At 48.2% G+C, this 21,263-nt stretch overlaps 1 protein-coding gene and 1 pseudogene across 2 annotated transcripts in view; both read left to right on the top strand.

Moving 5' to 3' along the window:
* Window positions 1–21,263, top strand: part of LOC146181132 (uncharacterized) — a 71,212-nt gene that overhangs the window by 30,656 nt on the left and 19,293 nt on the right. For both annotated transcript variants that reach the window (XM_084576273.1, XM_084576272.1), the window contains exon 5: window positions 10,270–10,381. In XM_084576273.1, the coding sequence (XP_084432399.1) occupies window positions 10,270–10,381 (112 nt within the window). The remainder of the gene's footprint in view (window positions 1–10,269; window positions 10,382–21,263) is intronic.
* LOC146181134 (uncharacterized) lies at window positions 11,936–15,671 on the top strand (annotated as a pseudogene).

Genomic DNA, 21,263 nt, shown 5'->3' with positions numbered 1-21,263 from the left:
TCCTCTCTTCGCTCTACATGTCCTGCCCATGCCCATTTCTTCTTAATTTCCACTAGAATGTCCGCAACTTGAGTTATTTCTCTGTCCCACTCTGCACTCTTCCTATCTCTTAATATTATCCCTACCATTTTCCGTTCCATAGACCTCTGGGTTGTCCTCAACTTAAGTAGAACTCTCTTGGTTAGCCTCCACGTTTCAGCCCCATAGGTGAGCACAGGTAAGATGCAACTGTTGTATACTTTCCTCTTGAGCGATACCGGTAAACTGCTAGTCATAATCTGCGAGTGCTTGCCAAATGCGCTCCATCCCAATCTTATTCTTCTTGTTATTTCATTTTCATCGTCCGGATCTGCGGTTACTACCTGTCCTAAGTAAACATATTCGCCTACTACTTCCAGTACTTCGCTACCTAATGTAAACTGCTGCTCCTTCCCGCGGCTGTTGAACATTACCTTAGTTTTCTACATATTGATTTTCAAGCCTACCTTTTCTACTTTTCCTGTCTGGGTCATCAATCTTTATTTGCAGTTCATCCCCCGAGTTGCTTAGCAAGGCAATGTCATCAGCAAATCGCAGATTACTGAGGTATTCTCCATCAACCCTCATCCCTAACTGCTCCCATTTCAAGTCTCTGAATACTTCCTCTAAGCAAGCTGTGAATAGTACTGGGGAGATTGTGTTTCCTTGCCTAACACCTTTCTTTATGGGAATTTTGTTACTTCCTTTATACAGAACTATGATTGCTGTGCAGCCACTATATTGTCACAGAAGTCAGTGAAACTGGTTCAGAAGGTTTGCTTACAACTAATTAAAAGCATCGGCAAGGTACGGCACGGAACCGACGGGCGGGCGAGCACCGAGAGCGAAGAAGACGAGCGCGTGCCAGTCTCCCGAGCTCGCCACATGGCGGCGCCAGTAAGATAACATTGCGGCATTGCCCTTCCCGGTGGAAAAGGCATCGTCCCGATGCCGAGTGGCGAGGTCGAGGGTAACGGTAGTCAGCGAGGATGCCGCGTTCACATAAAGCAGTTAAAGGAAGCAAAAGAAAGCACATGATGCTTGACCTAGCGGGAGTTGAAGGGCTTCATCCTGGCGACATGTACGACTTACGATTGTGCTTGCCGTCGGGATGAGCGAACAGGTCCTTGCGGGATCACTTCGTAGGTGACGTCGCTGACTTTGCGTTGTACTTCGTACGGGCCGAAGTAGCGGCGCAGAAGCTTCTCGGAGCGACCCCGCTGACGAACAGGTGTCCACACCCAAACCTGATTGCCAGGGTTGTAAATTACCTCCCTGTGACGAAGGCCTAGTGGTTAGAGCGCCCGTCTCGGCTGCGGGAGGTGGTCAGTTCGAAACCCACCGCCGGACACCCACCGGTAAAAATGGGTACAAGCGTCCCCCGGCCTGGTGCTCGGCTTTTACAGGGGTGTGCGTTTGGGAGAGGCTCCGTAAACCCCGCTGCGCGCCCCTCCTCCGCAGTGGGCCCAAACCCAGTTTCGAACCTCGCAGCCTGCAAAGGTGGTTCTGTTTGTCTTGCAAAGGTACTTCCTTTGACCCTCACCTGAAGTGCTCCCTTAGAGACTCAGCTGCAGCAGTCCTAAAAAAAGGGCCACATAATGGGCTGTTGCCGCGCAAGGCGGACTTATTGTTGTCCGATGGCGGAACGAATCACTGCCACATCGGCGCAACTATTTGGGCCGTGACCCCTTTTCCCAAGCATTTCACCCCAGAAGAGCCGAGCACCAGGCCAGGGGAAAGCTTGTACCCATTTAAAAACCGGTGGGTAACCGGCGGCACCAGGGATCGAACCCGGTACCTCCCGAATGCGAGGCGGATGCTCTACCACAAGGCCACCGCTTCAGTGGCCTTGTGGGAATACTTGCAGCCACGGCCGTAGCGGCAGTATCCGTAGCGCTCAAAGAGCCAGCAGCCGTCACCCGGAGGTTCGCTAACGACTTGTGGAGGCGTCTGAGGCGTTTGATCGCTCGCCGACGGATTGCCGACTTCACAGTTTTCACTGTGACGCGTTTGAATTGTGGTGCTGGCGAAGACTCTTAAGAGTTCCTTGGACTGCCAGAAGATCAAATCAGTCGATATTGTCGACCATAAACCCTGACTGCTCATTGGAGGGTCAAATTCTAAAGTTAAAGCTCAGCTACTTTGGTCATCTGATGAGAAGAGAGGAGTCGCTGGAGAAAGATTTGATGTTGGGAAAGGTTGAGGGTCGCCGGAGAAGGGGTAGGCAGCGAACGCGATGGTTAGATGGCATTCTCGAGGCATTGCAGATGAAGCTATGTGATGTTAAGAAGATAGTGAGAGACCGGAAAGCGTGGCGTGACATGGTCCATAGGGTCACGAAGAGTCGGACACGACTGAACGCCTGAACTGAACTGACGAAGGTTATACCGTCGAGCTCTTTAACTTGCTGTGCCCCGACTCTCAGTCTAGCCAGCTGGTGAGCGGCCTTGGCATGCTGCACGAATTGGTCGGCACCGGCGATCGATGGGGGGGGGGGGGGGGGGCAACATCTGGCAGGAGCATTGCGTCCAGCATGGTGAAAGCCTCGCCACCGTACACAAAGCAAAACGGTGTGAAGCGGGTCGTTTCCTGGACTGTGGTGTTATACGCAAATGTTGCATACGGTAGTATCTGGTCCCAGTTCTTATGGTCTTCGTCGACGTACATAGAAAGCATATCGGCGATGGTGTTATTCAGTCGCTCGGTAAGGCCATTCGTCTGAGGGTGGTAAGCTGTTGTTCTGCGATGACAAGTGCCAACGAGCCGCATCACTTCCTGGGTTAGAGCAGAAGTAAATGCCGTGCCTCTGTCTGTTAAAACGATCGCAGGGGCACCATGAAGAAGGACTAGATTAAAGATGAAAAAGTCCGCAATATCAGTAGACGTGCCGCTGGGAAGAGCTTTTGTCTCACAATAGCGGGTTAGATAATCTGTGGCGACTATAATGTACCGGTTGCCAATGATGACGTAGGAAATGGGCCGAGCAAGTCCATACCGACTTGGTGAAAAGGTATTCGCGGAGGAACAATAGGCTGCAGCAGGCCGGCCGGCTTGACAGGTGGTATCTTCCGACGTTGGCAATCACGGCACGTCCTAACATAGCGCTGAACCATAGCGGCAAGCTTGGGCCAGTAGTACCTTTGTCGTACTCGTGCCAAGGTGCGAGAAAACCCGAGATGTCCGGCAGAAAGCTCGTCGTGGCATGCCTGCAAAACGTCGGTACGGAGCGGCGTTGGGACAACCAGCAGATACTGAATGTCTGTAGAAGCGTAGTTTTTCTTGTAGAGGACACCGTCACTCAAGCAGAACGACGACAGGCCACGCGTGAAAAGGCGAAGCGGAGATGAGGCGGTTCTTTCGAGGTTATCGATGACGGATCGCAGTGCGGTGTCGTCTCGCTGCTGTTGAGCGAGATCTGGCGTCGTGAGAGCGCCCAGAAAAACGGAGTCATCTGCTTCAATTGACGAATACGGGATAGGGTCTCGGGATAGGCAGTCAACATCACTGTGCTTCTTGCCGGACGTGTACACAATAGTGACGTTGAACTCCTGTAAGTGGAGACTCCAGCGGACTAACCGGCCTGAAGGATCTTTAAGGATCGCTAACCAACAGAGTAAGTGGTGGTCGCTGACCACTGTAAATGGCCGACCATACAAATACGGCCGAAATTTTGTTACCGCCCATACAACTGCAAGGCACTCTTTTTCGGTAGTAGAATATTTCGCTTCGGAACGAGACAGGGTGCAGCTGGAGTAAGCAATTACTCGCTCAACGCCTTCTTGCCACTGAACGAGAACTGCACCGAGGCCAACGTTACTGGCGTCGGTATGCAATTCTGTGTCGGCCTCCTCGTCGAAGTGGCCAAGTACGGGCGTTGTTTGAAGGCGCTTGCGAAGCTCCTCGAAGGCCCTTTACTGCTCGTCGGCCCAGATGAAATGCTGGTGGTCCTTTGTTAGACGAGTCAATGGTTCCTCTATTCGGGAGAAGTCGTGCACAAATCTCATGTAATATGCACAGAGGCCCAAATACCGACGCACGGAACTTTTATCAGTGGGGGTCGGGAAAGCAGCTACGGCAGACGTCTTCTCTGGATCAGGGCTAATTCACTCAGCACTCACGACGTGACCCAGAAGCTTGAGCTGTTGGAATGCAAAGTGGCATTTTTCTGGTTTTATTGAGAGCCCGGCCCGCGGATGGCATTTAGCACGGCCGTCAATCGTTTGAAGTGCTCCTCGTAGGTCGCGGAGAAAATGACAACGTCGTCAAGGTAGACGAGGCACGCCTGCCATTTTAGGCCGGCTAAGACAGTGTCCATCATTCTTTGAACACAAAACGAAGGGAAACACCCTAAATTCGTACAGTCCGTCAGGAGTAATGAATGCGGCCTCCTCTAGATCACGTTCGTCGACTTGTATCTGCCAGTATCCACTGCGTAGATCGAGCGATGAAAAGTACCAGGCGTGGCGGAGTCGGTCGAACGAGTCATCGATTCGAGGCAATGGGTAGACGCCCTTTTTCGTAATTTTGTTAGGCCTCCTATAGTCGACGCAAAATCTGAGTGTTCCATCCTTTTTAGCGACCAGCACGGCTGGTGAGGCCCATGGGCTTGTAGACGGCTGGATCACATCATCGCGGAGCATTTCATCAACCTGCGCCCGAATAGCTTCTCGTTTTTTTCGCCGATACTCGGTAAGGGTGTTGGCGGATAGGGCGCTCGGTGGGATGGACTATGATTCGATGTTTGGCTACTGACGTCTGTTTCACTTTGGAAGTGACGGCAAAGCAGTCACGGTAAGTGTCCAGAATTGCTTGAAGGCGGCATTTCTGGGTAAGAGACAGAGCAGGATTCACGTCAGTTTTAACGGTATGTCCAGTACTCTCGGGAGGGCTATCGTTGGCCAGCGAAAGGGCGCAATGAGCGGATGGCGCACTGACTTCGTCAAAATAAGCGATAGCAGTACCTAGCTGTAAATGGCGGTATTCGGCACTAAAGTTCGTTAAAAGCAGTTCAGTTCGTTTATTTCTCAAGGCAGAGACCCCCCGAGCGACGCAGACTTGTAGGCAAAACAATAAATTCATGTTCGTTTCTGCAAGTCCTTGAAAGGCGGGGGGTTGTCGCACTGCACTGTAACAAACAAGCTGGGGCGTGGAGGTAGAGTGCACACTCGGAAAACTGGCCTGCCTGTATAGTCGTCGCTGTGCTGTGTGTACTCGTCGGAAATTGCGTGGTGAGTGGAAAAGGTTATCATGACGTCAAGGAGGTCGATGATTGCGTCGTTTTCTCTAAGAAAATCAAGGCCGAGAATCAGGTCCTTGTAGCACTCTGCTAGCACAACGAAGCAACACGAGAAAGGTACGTGGTGAATCTCGACGCGAGCGGCGCACACTCCGAGCGGCGTAACCACATGCCCTCCGGCTGTCCTTATCGGGGCTCCGTGCCAAGGAGTCAGGACTTTTCGCCAAATGGTAGCAAGGCTATGACTCTTAACGCTAAAATCTGCGCCGGTATCTACAAGGGCAGTCGTGTTGTGGTTGTCAACGACAATCGGTATCTCGGCGGAATGTAGCTCACCGTCGACAAAGTACGGTGTGTCAGGGATCGTCGGGCTGACGGGTCGTTCGCTGCGTCGAATTGCGGTGTCGAAGGTAAGCTTCTGTGATCGTCGGGAGGTCGTCGGACTCGTTGTTCGTGCGGTGCGTCGATTGGGGGCGTTGGAGAAAAGCTTCGGCGATCGTCGAAAAGTGGTCGGACTGTTGGTCGGAGCGAAGGGTCGGAGGTCGGTCTGTGTGATCGAATCGGAGAGCGGAGGATGTTGGTCGTAGTGTCCATCGACGGCGGCCCTACCCCCGAGGGTCGCCGTCTTCAGTTTTCCCGGTGCGGACTTGGGGACTGCCTGAGGGAGGAACGGCGGCTGGTGGAAAACTGTCTCGGCGCTGGTGACCTGGACTGGCGTCACTGGAGGGACGCAGTTCGGACGTGGTTGCTGAGGTATTGTTCGATGTCCCGAGGTTGTTCGCCATAGTGCGGCCGAGGAGCATCCGGGAAAAATCCGCTAAAGCCCATCCGACGGTACGGGCAGTGGAGCAGAACGTGACCGGTTTCGCCGCAGTGAAAGCACAAAGGCGGATTCTTCGGCGTGCGCCACGCGTATGCTTCGCGAACGGCTGGTCGAGCTTCAGGCACACCAGTCTAAACTGGATATTGGGGTGGAGGACAAGCGGGAGGAGCAAGGTTGCAGGGTACCGATGGTTCAGGCGCCGGGGTACGCAACACGTCGCTGTACATCATGATCTGTGGGGCAGGCGGCTGGAGGGACGGTACTAATGGCACTGCTTGGCGGAGCGCTTCGCGCTCTATATCCGAGAAGCCCCCAACACGTGGATGTTGTTCGAGAGAGGGCAGCTTTTGCAGCTCTTCGCGCACGATGCTTCGGATAAGTTCGCGAAGGGCTTCCCTGTCGTTTCCGGCCATTGGCAAGCGGAAGTCTACGGCAGCGATGTTCGCAGAGTGAGCGAAATGTACAAATCGCTGATTCAAGGCGACCAATATGTACAAATCGCTGATTCAAGGCACGCTCGATGCGTGTTGCTTCTTTCGTAAAATCAGCAACAGTACGTGAAGGGTCACGTACAAGGCCAACGAACAGCTGCTCCTTGCCGCCTTGCATAAGGTGGCGCACCTTCTTTACCTCCAACATGGACGGATCCGCCCGGTTGAAAAGGCGAGTCATTTCTTCCACAAACATGGCGACGCTTTCATTAGGCCGCTGTGCTCGGGACTGTAGAGCGAGTTCGGCCATCTCTTTTCTTGAAGCGTTGCCGAATGTTCCGAGCAGCTGCCGCTGGAAATCCTTCCAGGTGGAAATGGTAGCCTCATGATTTTCGAACCACATCTTGGCGGCATCTTCTTGTGCGAAATAAACATTCTGCAATTTCCGCTCCTCGTCCCACGCATTAAACACAGCGACCCGGTCGTAGCTGGTCAGTCAGTCCTACACGTCTTCGAACTTGTCTCCATGAAACGGCGTAGGCATACGTGGAGTATGGCAGATCAGCTGCTGGGCACTCACGGGAAGCTGAGTGGTCTGAATGGCCGCTGTAGTCATCGTGGTTCGCAGTGGGAAAACAAGAGGACCACACTCGAGAGCTAAGCCTCTCCAGCGACGGCTCGCCTTGTGCACAGGTGTCGTGTCCAGGGTGTGTAGATTGGCGTAGGGGGCAGCCAGAGGCTCTTCGTACATGGGCTCTATCCAGCACCTCCATCAAAAATGTCACAGAAGCCAGTGAAACTGGTCCAGCAGTTTTACTTACAACTAAGTAAAAGCACCGGCGAGATACGGCACGGAACCAACTGGCGGGCGAGCACCGAGATTGAAGAAGACGAGCGCGTGCCAGTCTGCCGAGTACGCCACATGGCGGCGCCAGTAAGATAACTTTGCGGCAATATATATCTTCCAGCATTTTCACGCACGGCTCGTCTAACCCCTGATTTCGCAATGCCTGCATCACCGCCGATGTTTCAACTGAGTCAAATGCTTTTTCGTAATCGATGAATGCTATGTATAAGGGAAGGAAAGCGTAGCAGGGGGCGGCAGAAAGTTAGGTGGGCAGATGAGATTAAGAAGTTTGCAGGGGTCAAGTGGATGCAGCTAGCACAGAACCGGGTTAACTGGAGAAATATGAGAAAGGCCTTTGCCCTGCAGTGGGTATAGTCAGGCTGATGATGATGATGATGATGTATAAGGGCTGGTTATATTCCGAGCATTTTCCTTTCACCTGATTGATGGTATGAATAGGATCGATAGTAGAGTAACGTTTCCGAAAACCTGCTTGATCCTTTGCTTGATTACAGTCTAAGGTTGTCCTAATTATATTAGCGATTACCTTAGTAAATACCTTATACGTAACAGACAATAGGCTGATTGGTCTGTAATTTTTAAGAACCTTAAAGTCCCCTTTCTTATGAATGAGGATAATGTTTGCATTCTTCCATGATTCTGGTACCGTCGATGACACCTGGCACTGCGTGTACAGGGTGGCCAGTTTTTCTACCGCGATATCGCCTCCGTCTTTTAGCAAATCTGTGCTTATCTGATCCTCTCCAGCCGATTTCCCCCTTTTCATACTTTCTAAGGCTTTGCTGACCTCGTCCTTCGTCAATGGTGGAACGTCTGACTGTTTTTACCTGCCGCTAATCTCGTTATGGTCCTGACTACTTCGGCTACTGTAGAGATCTGTATAGAACTCCTCGGCTACTTTGACTATCTTGTCCATATTCGTGATGACGTTGCCAGCCTTGTCTCTTATCGCATACATCTGGTTTTTGCCTATGCCCAATTTCTTCTTTACCGCTTTAAGGCTTCCCCCGTTCTTTACAGCATGCTCAATTTTCTCCATTTTATTTACTTATATCGGCCACCTTGCGCTTATTCATTAGCTTTGATATCTGAGCCAATTCGATCTTGTCTGTTGGTGGTGATAATATGGTATTAAAATGATGACGCAGGTAGTGGAAAGAGTCATGTAAAGTGGCTTTCGCCATTTGCAGTCTCGAGGAGACTTGAGAGTATTCTCATTTTTCAAGCTGGCCGCTTGCCGACACCACCGTGCGCCTGGAGAGCTGAAACTTCGCGGTCCCTCGTTGCACATCATATTCAGCGCGACAGCATATCACAGTTCTCCTCATAATCATGGCCCTTGCAGGTAGGAGTCGGCACGTAACACTGCAGAGCACCAGATTGTAGGTCGAATTTTATATAGACCAACACCGGTCTGTGACGTAAGAGAGATGCGGCGGCTCTTCAGTTAGACGACTGGGAAGGAATAGAAGGCGTAACATATTTCGCAGTCCACCTGTGATCTCGTCATTTGGTGCAAGGTAACTATGAACATAGCCGAACATATTGTGATGCTATAAAACATCATTACAGGAAGAGGAGAGAATACTTCGAAACGTACGAGGATGCGATTCGGGGCACTGCTCATCGAAATACATGCAAGGAAAACTTGACAAAAGAATCCACTTGTTTCGAGGGGCATCAAACGCATCGCAGGTGATTAAATATCAGTGGATGTTTTGAAGAAGTGTGACAAAGTATTCTACATCATTTTATATAGATATTGTTTTAGGTTTCCAATAAGTGTGCTGGGTGAAAAAGTAGCTTTCCCCCGGAAAAGTAGCAATCCACTGAAATAGATGCTTCTCCCAATCGCGAAAGCATCTCGTTTTGTCTGATATGCTGCATTCTCGCGCTGGCTACATTCCCTCCTAAATACTGCCGCTTCAATGATACAAACATTTAAGCTGAAGGTAGTTCTCACAGAGCAGGATAAACGAACCCCGCACAGCAGCAGATGACCTAAACGTGCCGTCTGCTCACACAGGTCGCATTCGCGAAAGCCGGCTTCCTCCGCGCTCGAATAGGGTAGTGTGCGCCACCGTCTGTTACACTGAGCCGTTCCCTTTCGTTACCTTGTCACGACGTTTGAGAAGTGCTTCTCGAGTTGCGTTTTCCCTAGGCTGCACATCTTGAACGACCATTATCAGTAAGCAAATTCAGTGCATATGGCAGTACACAACAGGCTAGAAGAGAAGTTTGCGGGATTCGGAGACTACCCAGCGAATAACATGTCTGGCAGCGGTATGTACGGCTTCACAACACGCATTTTTAGTGGCATTTTAAAAACATATTTCTTCCCGAGTGAAGCAGTATACTTTATCACACATTTCTTCAAAACTATCACTAACGGTTTTGAGTACTTCGTGCTTTGACCTCTGGTTCATTTGAAGGTCATATTCCTGTGCATGGAGACCTTGACTTTACATCGCATAGTGAAACTATTGCTTGAATAGAGGGCCAGCTGCGACGTTTTAAGGCAACTATTACAGCAATCGAGTCGATCATCTACCTCACCCCTGGAACAAACTTTGTGACACGTACGCCGTTAACTGGGTGATGTTAGCATAAATCTTCTAAGCACCCACCTATTCCGCGTGACTAATAATACAAGTGCACTCACTAAATTGCTTCGCCTTCTTAAATGTGCCTAATTCCTGCTCGCTGAGTTTTAGTGCATCTGCTGCGAAAGAAATCTGTATACATAAATCTGCTGGCAAAAAAGGTCGCTGACGCAGCCTTTGAAAGCATAACCTTAATACCTACTTTCCTTAACCTCTACAATATTTCGCTTAATGGTGTCATTCAGCATATATGTGAAGTGCAGTCACTGATATGGTTGGATATTGCGCAGCTCCCCCATGCCTAACACCTGATGGAACGCCGCTACTAGAAGGAGGAGAATATAATTCTACCACACCTTGCCTACGTTATGAGTGCAAGAACGGGGCACTCATAAGACATGAGTAAGTACATAACTGACCACATGATTTATATTTAGCCATAATTAGTGCAATATTTTCTACTATTTGCTTTTGATATTGTATATCAATATTCATAGTCATCATAACCGTCCTTTCAATTCTTTCGCGTGTAGAGAGAGAGAGAGAGAGAGAAACTTTTATTCGTCCAACAGAGTGACTATCCCGCTCTTCGGGGGGTTAGACCCGGAAGGTGGGACAGTCGCCTTAGTTGCAGGCCGGTAGTTCTTGGACTCCGGCGGCATCTTCGGCCAGTCGAACAATTTCACTTTGAGCTCTTGGGTCTGCGCTTCGCAGAAGGGTCTCCCAGGCGTCTTTATTTATATTTTTAGCCCTGCCTGGTGACTTTGCACATTCCCATATTATGTGATCTAGAGATACATTTTCCTTACGTAGTGAACATCCGCTAATAACTGGCCAACGTCACTTCCAAGGCAAATACGGATGTTGGTGCTCCCGAGTGAATGGGTTACTTGATACGCCGGATTGTCTGAGAACTGCTTCGAAATCAGGAATCTTTCTTCCGAGATGAAGATCAATATAAAGGTTGCGCGCTGCAGCCAGAGCCCGTGACCCCATCTGCTTCTTGGGCCCCGGTGCACTGCACCCTTCTTCGACAACCGAAGACACTATGAAATGTTTTCTTCTCAGCATTTATTGGGTGAAGGACCGCAAACACAGGCGGAGTCGTTCTCCAGCTACACAGGACTAAGCTTTCCTGCCTGATCAGGTTTGTACGCACTATACTGCTGACCAGTGGCGCCCGCCACAGGTGTGCTACAACTCAGGAATGACAGAACATATCTCTCGCTACTGCGGTGGACGGGACATGCAGCCAGAAGACCACTGCCTCTGTCACAGCGCTTTCCTTCGGCTTGACACTGATATTAATCCCCAAAAATCTTCACCAACTTGGGATGATTACAACCCAGCACAGCTGCGCAACGCCTCGCTTACTTCTGACCGCAGTATGACGCCATCACCCCAACCACAGCGACAATCACCATCTCCTTAGCACCGTTCTCCTCCTACGCCAAATTAGGCGGCGCGGCCGATGGAGATGAGGCCGCCTTAGGTCAGCCTTGTCAATACCTTTGCCTGTGTTTATGTTGAAGAACAGACTTGAAGCACTCATTGATGGCATTCGCCCTATGTCGTTCGTGGATACTGGGCCAACCGTCTCTGTTATGGGCTTAGCTTTCAACAATCGTCTGGAACTCGAAGGGATGTTCAGCGGGAATAATGCGGTCGTATTTTTTGGTGTTGATGGTAAATCTTTGGTGCCACTTGGTGTGTGCTGTACCAGAACCACCTAGACTAGGAGAAGGCCTCCGCACCCGCCCGCACCCATCCTCTGATGTCGTCTCACTCTGCCCTAGCAGTGTGGTGTCGTCCTTGAGCACCAGATGGCGCTAGGTGCTACGCGACGCATGCGACGCGTTTAGCCGGTGCTATCGAGACACGAGACACCGCAGGAGAACGTCGCTGCACGTGGTTCGCTTTTTTGCATTTATTCCTCTGTGTACACGTGCGGTTTGTTCGATGTCATGGGCCGATGTTGTGTGCCAAACTGTAGAGGAAACTACGACAACGGGCCGAAAGTCAGACTGTTTAGGTTCCCAAGTTATCCCGAACGAAGGAAAAAATGGCAGCGGGCAGTGCGACGGGACGATGTTGACGTTGGAAAACTGAAAGATCCACTGGTAAGTGTTGTCTCGCTTTTCAATTAGTGCAGTAATGATTTATATGTACAATGTACATTGAAAGCGTATGAGTGCAAACTACGATAATCCATTGTTATGCGAATACGTTTTCAAGTGACCGTTTATTTATACGTGTAAACCACGTGGGCTCAAGTGCGTTTGCGATCGTGTGTGTATATTCATTCGTTGAATGGCTCATAGGTCAGTAAAATGCGCTTTTCACAGATCTCGCGCTTAGAATTGTAAGCGCATGTCGCAGTTTTGCAGGCGTCAAAGTGTTTCACAATATGACGGCGCTGGTTGTTCCGCATGTTTGTGAACGGCATTTCAAGCCCGAGCACCTACGTACAACATCTAAATACACGGACTGCGACGGACGGACCATCGAGGTTCAAATGAAGCTCACCCGGCTTACGCCTGATGCCATTCCAACGATCTTTCCCGACTGCCCACAATATATTTCGGATTCTCGCCAGTCTAGAGAAGACCCTGAAGCAAAGCGAGCACGTGTGGAGAGCGAACAGCTTCAAGAGGCCTTAAAGCAGTCAGCTTTGGCACATGAGAACAAGGAACGAGAAAACAAAATCAACAGCCTCCAAGACATCAGTGCACGCCTGCACAAGCTAGGAGAGAAAAGGTTTTGGACAGCGGTACCTTGCGACAGCTGCATGATCTTTGCTCACGTCAATGTGACAGCAGGTGCTCCCGAGATTTTTGTGTCAGTGACTGTGTCGTCGGATATGTCTGTGTGTGTGTTTTGGAGAGGTGCTCGTCTTACATCTGACAAGGGTTTTGAGATCCCGGATTATATCCACGATTTCCGCGTGCTTGTTCACCTCTTGGATAATGTTGAAGATCACTGCACTAAAGGAGAACCACAGCACGTGGACAAAGGAAAGGCTGCACTGAAATTGATGATCTCACTTCTTGATGACATTTCAAGTGGAGGCCTTCTGGAGGCCGAGAAGTTGGGCGCTGTGATGTTCCTCAAAGAGCAGTGTCATCTCCTCATGAAAAGGAATAATGCTGTTCGATACTCTGCAGAACTTTTGGTGTTGTGTAGCATTTTGTACACTATTTCACCGCATGGCTACAAGTTTTTGAGAAGCAGTGGAAAGCTAGTGTTACCTCATACTGCAACAATCAAGCGTGTCTGTGGTGCACACGATGTCAGTCCATTAAAAGAGCAAAATGAAGAGGGCTTCCTAAGGTATATGAAAAGGAGGGCAAGTCTGCTGAAAGCTCATGAAAGAAATGCTACATTAATGATAGATGAAATACACTTACAGCAGTTTTTTTAATATAAGGGTGGCAGCGTAACAGAGGCTGCTGCCAACTGTTCTGAACCAGCTAAAACAGCGCATGTATTTATGGTGCAGTCACTCCTGTCACAGTTCAAGGATGTTGCACACATCCTTCCTGTGTCAAAAATTACTGCAGAGGAGCTTCATGAAACCGTAAAAAAAGTAGTCTTGAGACTTGAAGAAGCAAACATGCACATTGTTGCAGTCATTACAGACAATAATTCTATTAACCGCAAAGTAATGACCATGTTCAGTGAGGCTCAGAAGCTAGAAATTGTTTACCCCCATCCAGCTAATCCGCAGCAGCCCCTCTTTCACATTGTTGACTCAGTGTATTTGCTGAAATGTATCAGGAACAATTGGCTAAACCAAAAAAATGCTGACAAATGTCTATATTACCCACCTTTTCCCCCTGGAACCACAAAAAATAAAATGGAGGGGGCTTCATTCACATCACTCAGAAAGCTTCATGAGGCTGACCAAACTAATACTGCGAAAGTGGCTTTTGGGCTAACGTATAAAGCATTAAATCCCACAAATATTGAGAGGCAGAATGTGAAACTTGCTCTGCAAATTTTTAACACTTTTGTTTCATCTGCTTTGAGGCTAAGAGGCGAAACCCTGCATCTGACGCTTGTAGATGGTACCGCAGATTTTATTGACTTAATTGTGCGATGGTGGAGCATCGTCAATGTCAAGACTCCCCATAAGGGGCATAGAGTGAGAGATGTGTGCCAAGAGCCAGTACGTGAAATCAATGGTGAGCAGCTGCAGTTCCTCGACACATTTGTTATCTGGCTCGACGACTGGAAAAGTAGGTGTGTGCATACAGGCGCTTTGACAAAAGAGACACACTCAGCTCTCCGGCTTTCCACATACGCCTTGATTGAAGTGTCAAGGTATTGTCTGGAGGAGCTCGGTTTTACGTATGTTCTCCTTGGAAAATTTCAAACCGATCCTCTCGAAGCTCGGTTTGGAAAATACCGGAAGCTGTGTGGGTCCCATTATAATGTGTCGATCACACAGATATTTGAAGCTGAGGCAAAGATCCGCCTTAAGAACACTCTGATCTTGCCAGATATGCCAGCATCCACTGACACTTGCAGTGAGCCGTGTGGTGAAACGCTGATTCACAAATATAACATAAAGCTAAGAAGCTGTGAGCTAAAGAAGCCCCGGGAAGACATGCCGGCATTGGTGTACATCGCTGGATACTGTGCCTATGCTGCTTTGAAGCACCAACCTTGCAATGACTGCTGTGATTTATTCACAATTACTGAAAGAGAGCTTGAATGCAGTGATAATGTGTTGATTCATAATATGAGCAGAAGTGGCTTGAAATTTCCACAGCCTTGTGTCGTTCATGTGGTGCTGTGCACCAAGATTGTGCTGGAACATATTACAGGAAAAGAGCATGAGAATATGTTTCATGCAGAAAGTAATCAAAGAGCTGCACTTCTAAGTGTGATGAAGTATTTGCTGTGTGACAGTGAAGACTTTGACGCTTGTGCAACTGGTCACACTCAAGAGTCAATGTTAAAGAACATCCTTAATCCAGCAGTAAACACTCTGTTGAAGAATTACGCGGCCTTCAGAAACGAAAAAAAAATAAACAAAGAAAAAAATAATGGAAAGAAGAGAAAGTTGACTACCCTCAAGTGAAAATGTGAGCTGTTTTCACGAATGTGTATGCTGCATTACATATAATATATGAACTGTGTGTTATGTTGTCGACTTCTCTGGAAATGTTTAGCATCCCTGCCTTCGCCCTCCGTTTCTCCTCATCCTCATTTTAAATTATTCAGCACTGTGAAGTTCAGATTTTTATTACGCTAGTGAGATTGATTTATGTTATACTTTATTTATGTGTGTATTGTGTTTGAATGTCATTCTCTGATATTGAAAACCAATGCCAAATAAAATTTGTGACCTGAATTGTACGGCTGTGTGTGACAGACTGAAGAAAAAAATGATGTTTTTCCGGCGCATCGTCTTTCTAACTGCAAAATCTGTAGTGTATTTTGTTTTATGGGGGTCAGCTCTGCTCCAAATGCCGAAATTGACGTGGAAAGAATTCGCCTTAGTCCTTTCAATCACTCCAGTGCTCAATTTATACTGGATGCAAATAAATTCTAGACGTATACCTACGAACATGCTGCAGTATTTTTTTTTCTTCTTTCGACGGCACCTCAGGCGGAGGCTGACGGGCCGGACGGGCTGAGTGTGGTGACGTCACGGGAGGAATGCCGAGGCCTTCTCCTAGTCTAGGTGGTTCTGGCTGTACTAACATTGCTATCGATGGTCAAGCGTTTCGATCAGAATTTGCAGTGTTGTCTCCTTCTGAGGTAATTCACATGAAGTAATTATTTGCATAGGCATCTTGCAACAGTGTGGTGCAACTTTAGACTTCCGAACTGGACACATTTCACTAAACTCTGCGCGTATGCCAGTTGTTGTGGAGTGCTGGTCTCCTGATCTGGCAGCGTTTTCTGTATCGGGGACACAATTGTGCCTGCGATGTCTGCTGAGTTCATCCAGGTTGTGGCATCTATAAACTCGTGCGACGATTTTGACGCCGTAGTGGAACCTACTGGAATCACTTCCCTGCGCAAAGAGTTTCTTGGTTCCCCGTTGCGTCATTTAGGTGACTAGAGGCCAGACCTACCTGTGGACAGTGAGCTGTTCGGAAGAGCAAGCTGTGTTACCTCGTGGCATAAAACGGGCTCATTTTGAACAAGTTTTGTCGATTTCTGTGGCTGCCCTAAGTGCGCGTGCTCATAAAGAGAAGTCAAATTCCTGTGCAGAGTCTCGAGTTCAGGCCATGATTAACCCGTCTGCGCCCAAACCGAGCACCAAATTTTGATCTAAAACGAAGAGGCGTCCGTGTGCTGTGCGATGTCAGCGCACGTTAGAAATTCCCAGGTGGTCGAAATTACTTCGTAGCCCTCCACTGCAGCTCCACTTTCCACTTGCACTCCCACCTTCCTCCTTTTCCTAACGGCGCAATTTAGGTGTCCGCAGGAAACAATTGTGACAGATACCTCATGTTTCCGTTTCTGTGAACCAATTATTATTATGATTTTCATTATTTCCAAGCATGTGTCCGTTTTCAATTTTTCCTGGGACCAGTCGCCAGCGATTCCAACTTGTCCTATTCATCATGCAATCGATACTGGATATGCCTGCCCGATCAAACAGAAGCCTTATCGTCTGTCACCAACCAAACTTCTGCTAATCGAAGAATCAGTTCGGGTTATGCTTCAATGCAGCGTCATCCTGGAATCCTCAAGCACTAAGGCGGCTCCCGTTATCTTGGTTAAAAAAAAAGACAATGGACGGCAATTTAGCATTGATCATCGACGACCTAATGGCGTAAACAAAAGGCGTGTACTCCCTGCCACGCATACACTATGCCACAAACTGCCTTCACGCAGCTTCCTACTTCTCGGTTTATTTGAGATCAGGCTACTGGCCGGTACCAATGTACTCGACTGACAAAGACAATACAGCATTTGTGATACCCGACAGGCTTTATGATCCTAACGTAATACCATTCGTATCATGCAGTACTTCTGCTACATTTGAACGTTTCATGGGCATCATTTTGTGCGGAATAAAGTCGCAAATTTATCCTATCTGGATGATGTTGTGATAATCGGCAAGACATTTCACGTGCATAACAGCCGCCTCGCCATCGTTCTTGCTTGCATTGACAAAGTCGGCCTCGTACTCAAGTCGAAAAAATGTCATTTCGTCGAAGGCCTGACTTGGCCACTTGCTTCATATAAATGGTGTTCGCGTGGATCGCAAGAAGATTGAGGCTTTAACCAACTTCATAGCGCCGAAATCAGGGAAGGAACTTCAGTGCTTGTTAGGACTATGTTCCCATTTTCGCCGTTTTATCACCGGGTTCACTGCCATTGCTTATCCTCTTACATTCATTTTGCACAAGAATACAACATTCAATTTTATTGCAGACTGAATCTTTCTTCCGGCATCTGAAATGTATTCGGCCATCGGGCACGTGCTGCGCCACTTCTGCCCTTCTGCTCCTATTAAAGTTCGCACCGACGCTAGTGGGGTCGGCTTTGGCGCTGTGCTCATACAGAACCGCGGAGATATTCAGCATTTCATAGCTTATGGCAATCGTTCGCTGAGCAAGTCAGAACGCAATTACACCGGGACTGAACAAGTGTGCCTTGCAATAGTTTTTGCTATGCAAAGATTTCGTTCCAATCTCTGGAAATTGCTTTACTATCGTCACCGACCATCATTCGCTGTGTTGACTTGTAAACCTCCGTAATCCATGCGGCAGTCTCGTGCGATGGGCTTTCCGCCTCAAAGAGTTCAACTTCACTGTGATTCGCAAGAACGGCCGTCAACACGCCGCCGCTGACTGCCTCTCACACTTGCCGCTCCCGACTACGGGTTACGATAACGACACCTTTGAAGACTACCTCGCGCCTATATCACCACCGTGCTTTGACCTTCCCCACTTTTGGTGTGAACGACGCCACGACATGCATTTGGTTACGCCCTTCGAAGCTGCCCTAATTAACCAGATGCCAGTTTTTCTGTTCGCGATGCCTTACTTTAAAGCAGAATTTCATCCCTGGAGGTGCGCGTTTTCTTCTAGTCGTTTCCAAAAAATCTCTAAATTTCTGTTCTTGAAACGATGCTCTACGATGCCACTTCTGGCCACTGAAGTTTTGACCGGACCCGTCACCGCACACAGGAAAGATTTTACTTGCGAAAAACGCTTCGAACCATTGAACTCTCTGTAGCCAGTTGTGTGGTGCGTCAGCATTACAAGCTGCCAACATCAGCCTGCCGGGGCAGCTGCAACCTGCCGCACCTCTAATCGCACCTTTCGAAAAAGTGGGCATCGACCTCTTGGGCCTTTTGCCGCGGTCTTCCAACGAGAACCGTTGAATCATAGTAGGGCGACCATCTAACCCGTTACTCTGAGACAGGTGCAGTACGAACGGCCACTACTTCCGAGGGGTCCAAATTTCTTCTTTGCGGATTCTTGTTCTCCGACACGGTACACATCACGTTCTACTCAGTGACCGTGGACGACAGTTTACTGCTGATGTTAGAGAAAAACTTCTTCGCCTATGTGCATGTGATTTTCGTCAATCAACGCCGTAGCATCCCCAAACAAACGGCCTTGTTGAACGCACTAAGCGCTTTCTAACTGCTATGCTAGTAATAAACGTCGATTCCCACCAAAACAACTGGGATGACATCCTCCCTTTTATCCCGCACGCATATAATACAGCGCATAGACGACTGGCTACAGTCCGTTCTACCTCATCTATGCTCACCTTCCCCGCAGCTGCCTGGATACCCTCCTACAACGACCCATCTATCGACATTACTCTCTGTCGAGGTGAAGAAGCTCCCCACTTTGCTCGTCCCGCAATATTGACACACACTCACTCCAAGGAGCATTGCGACAACCGATGCGCGCGTGTCTGCTATGCACCTAACGATATAGTGTGACTGTAGACGCCGCTACGCAAGCGTGAGTTATCTCAGAAGGGTCTGTGCCATTATAGCGGTTCTTTTGTTATCTTCGAGCATCAGAATAACTATATCATATGCCGTAATCAAAGCGGCTAACGCTCACAGAAGACGCAAGTGGCACATGTAGCCCGGCTCAAAACGTTTCATCCCAGACAGCCTGTTTACTTACCCTGATGGTTTCTTCTGCGATGCGGAAATGTCATGAGCTAAAGATCGGAAGCGAAGAGGAGAAAAAGAAGTGACAGTAAGGAACAAGCGGGAGCTGATAAGCCTTGGACTCAGTTCCTCTAACGGAAAATAAACACCTTGTCACGTAACAATATGGTAAATAGTATAAATATCGGCAGATACGCTTAACTATTCACTTATCAATACTGCCTGGAGTGGAGTCATCTTATCGTGGAGAGAGCAATGACCAGAACATTTTCGTGTACGCTCCAATGACCACTCACTAAAAAAAATTCGTTAGGGTTTTCTTGTGGTAAACGGAACTTCATGCTTTCGTTGACTCAAGTAATTGAGCTGTGAGGCATCAGCAACGAAAACGCCAAATTATTTAAAAGGTCGCTTTTTCAAGGGCAATTACAAAGATAGAGGTAATAATATGGCTTTTGACGTCCAAAACCGGTGCCCAACTGCCAAACACATAAGATATATTTCAGCCGCCTGTTGTTTTATAGCCTTCACTAATATTGTGCAATAAAGACTCCCGGGTAAAAACGTAATTGATAACTTAAGACTTATCAAAATTAGGAGAACAGACGATAAATGTACAGGTCTAAAGGTGGGCGCGTAATCTACTAACATGGCTTAGCAAACAGACGAGACCTAGGTATGAAATACCTGATCACTAAGCATGCAGCGGGTAACACAGAGGAATTGTGCGGCATTAACAAGAGGATAGCCCTCGTTGCTCTCAGGATTATCAAAAGGGACCCATTGAAAGTAGTGCTGGCCTGCGAACTACATCTAGCGAGGCTGATCAGATAGAAAAGAGCTTCGATGCAACCACTGAATTGTCAAGTAGTAATGTAAAAATACAGTACCCTCTGCTTATTGTCGAATTCAATGCAAGGAAAATGAGAATCCAAACATGGACCAGGCAGGAGGTGGCTGTGATATAGCCGCAAAAATACTAGGTGGCCATAAAACCAGAGTATGCAGGACGACATAATTTAATAACCGTGTAAGCCGTCATCCGCAATATTGAGAAGCACAATTTAATGTAGAAGAACACCCAATACCTGGAATTAAAATCAAACTGACTTCACAATGTGTGCTAAGCATGGAATAGTGCAGATGTGTACGTTCTTGGAAAGGTGTGGTGTGAAGACCATTGATTAGTAAGGTTTCGAAATGATGGACTTGAAGAGGTAACCGAATTTATAAAATAAACAAAGTCAATCAACAATTCAGCAGTAAGAGCACGGAATACACGGTGGTGGCCTCGCTATAAGATATCTATTGGGCTGCAACAAAGGCGCCGATTTTAGAACTGAAGCAAAAAATGATATACTCCTATAGGCATTTATTGAGTGCGCAACTCGTGTACAGGGAAATATAGCTCCATCCGAAGGTAAAATATCCTGGTAGGAACCTCACAAATATAAAATTCCCCAATCCCAATGTCAAAATTAATCTAGCGGAATTGTCAAAGATATTCAGGAAACGTATGTTACCCATTATTCTATAGAACGACTCAAGACTAAGAGCGGTCACGAGGAATGCAGGAACACGCAAAAGTCGGATGTAGCTACTCAGCAAATTTGTACAAACTGTGAGCAATAGGTTTTCAAATTTTTATATATTTTGTTGCTATACCACAGCAACGAATATGTGACATCCTCTCTCGGTGGGCTTGTTCTTTTGCCTTTTGCCTTGTTCTTTTGTTCTTTTTGGTAGGCTTGATCTTCCTTGATAGCAGCGATGGCGTAGAGGTAGAACCCCAGCCTCGCTTTAAAGATGATCATAATTCAAATCCGGTGCCGCGCAATTCCTAGCCGGACTTAAAAATTATCCGTGTGTCGATGTATTTGCATAAACAAGTTTGGGGTGCGACCTATCCGATGACAACCTACGGAGACGCCTTCCCTCACCAGAACAGGATATGGCCACCTTGGTGTAATAATTGGGAACAACCTACTATGAATTCTCTAACAAACCCCTAGCCTTCACTCCCCAGCGGCTGCAAAGCAACTTACCACGGCGGCTGTCAGACCTGTAACACTGCAAAGGGCTCTAAGAATATCTGGCTTCGGGCAGGCCGCCATTGGAAACAGACCCTGGCAACGTTTAACGCTAAAGTCTTAGCTAGTGAGGCTAGTTTAGCAG

This window comes from Amblyomma maculatum, chromosome 8 (assembly GCF_055883805.1).
Source record: "Amblyomma maculatum isolate TAMU_Amacu chromosome 8, ASM5588380v1, whole genome shotgun sequence".
Taxonomy (NCBI): domain Eukaryota; kingdom Metazoa; phylum Arthropoda; class Arachnida; order Ixodida; family Ixodidae; genus Amblyomma; species Amblyomma maculatum.
Note: the sequence above shows the minus strand (reverse complement) of the source record. Positions and strands in the feature narration are given on the sequence as shown.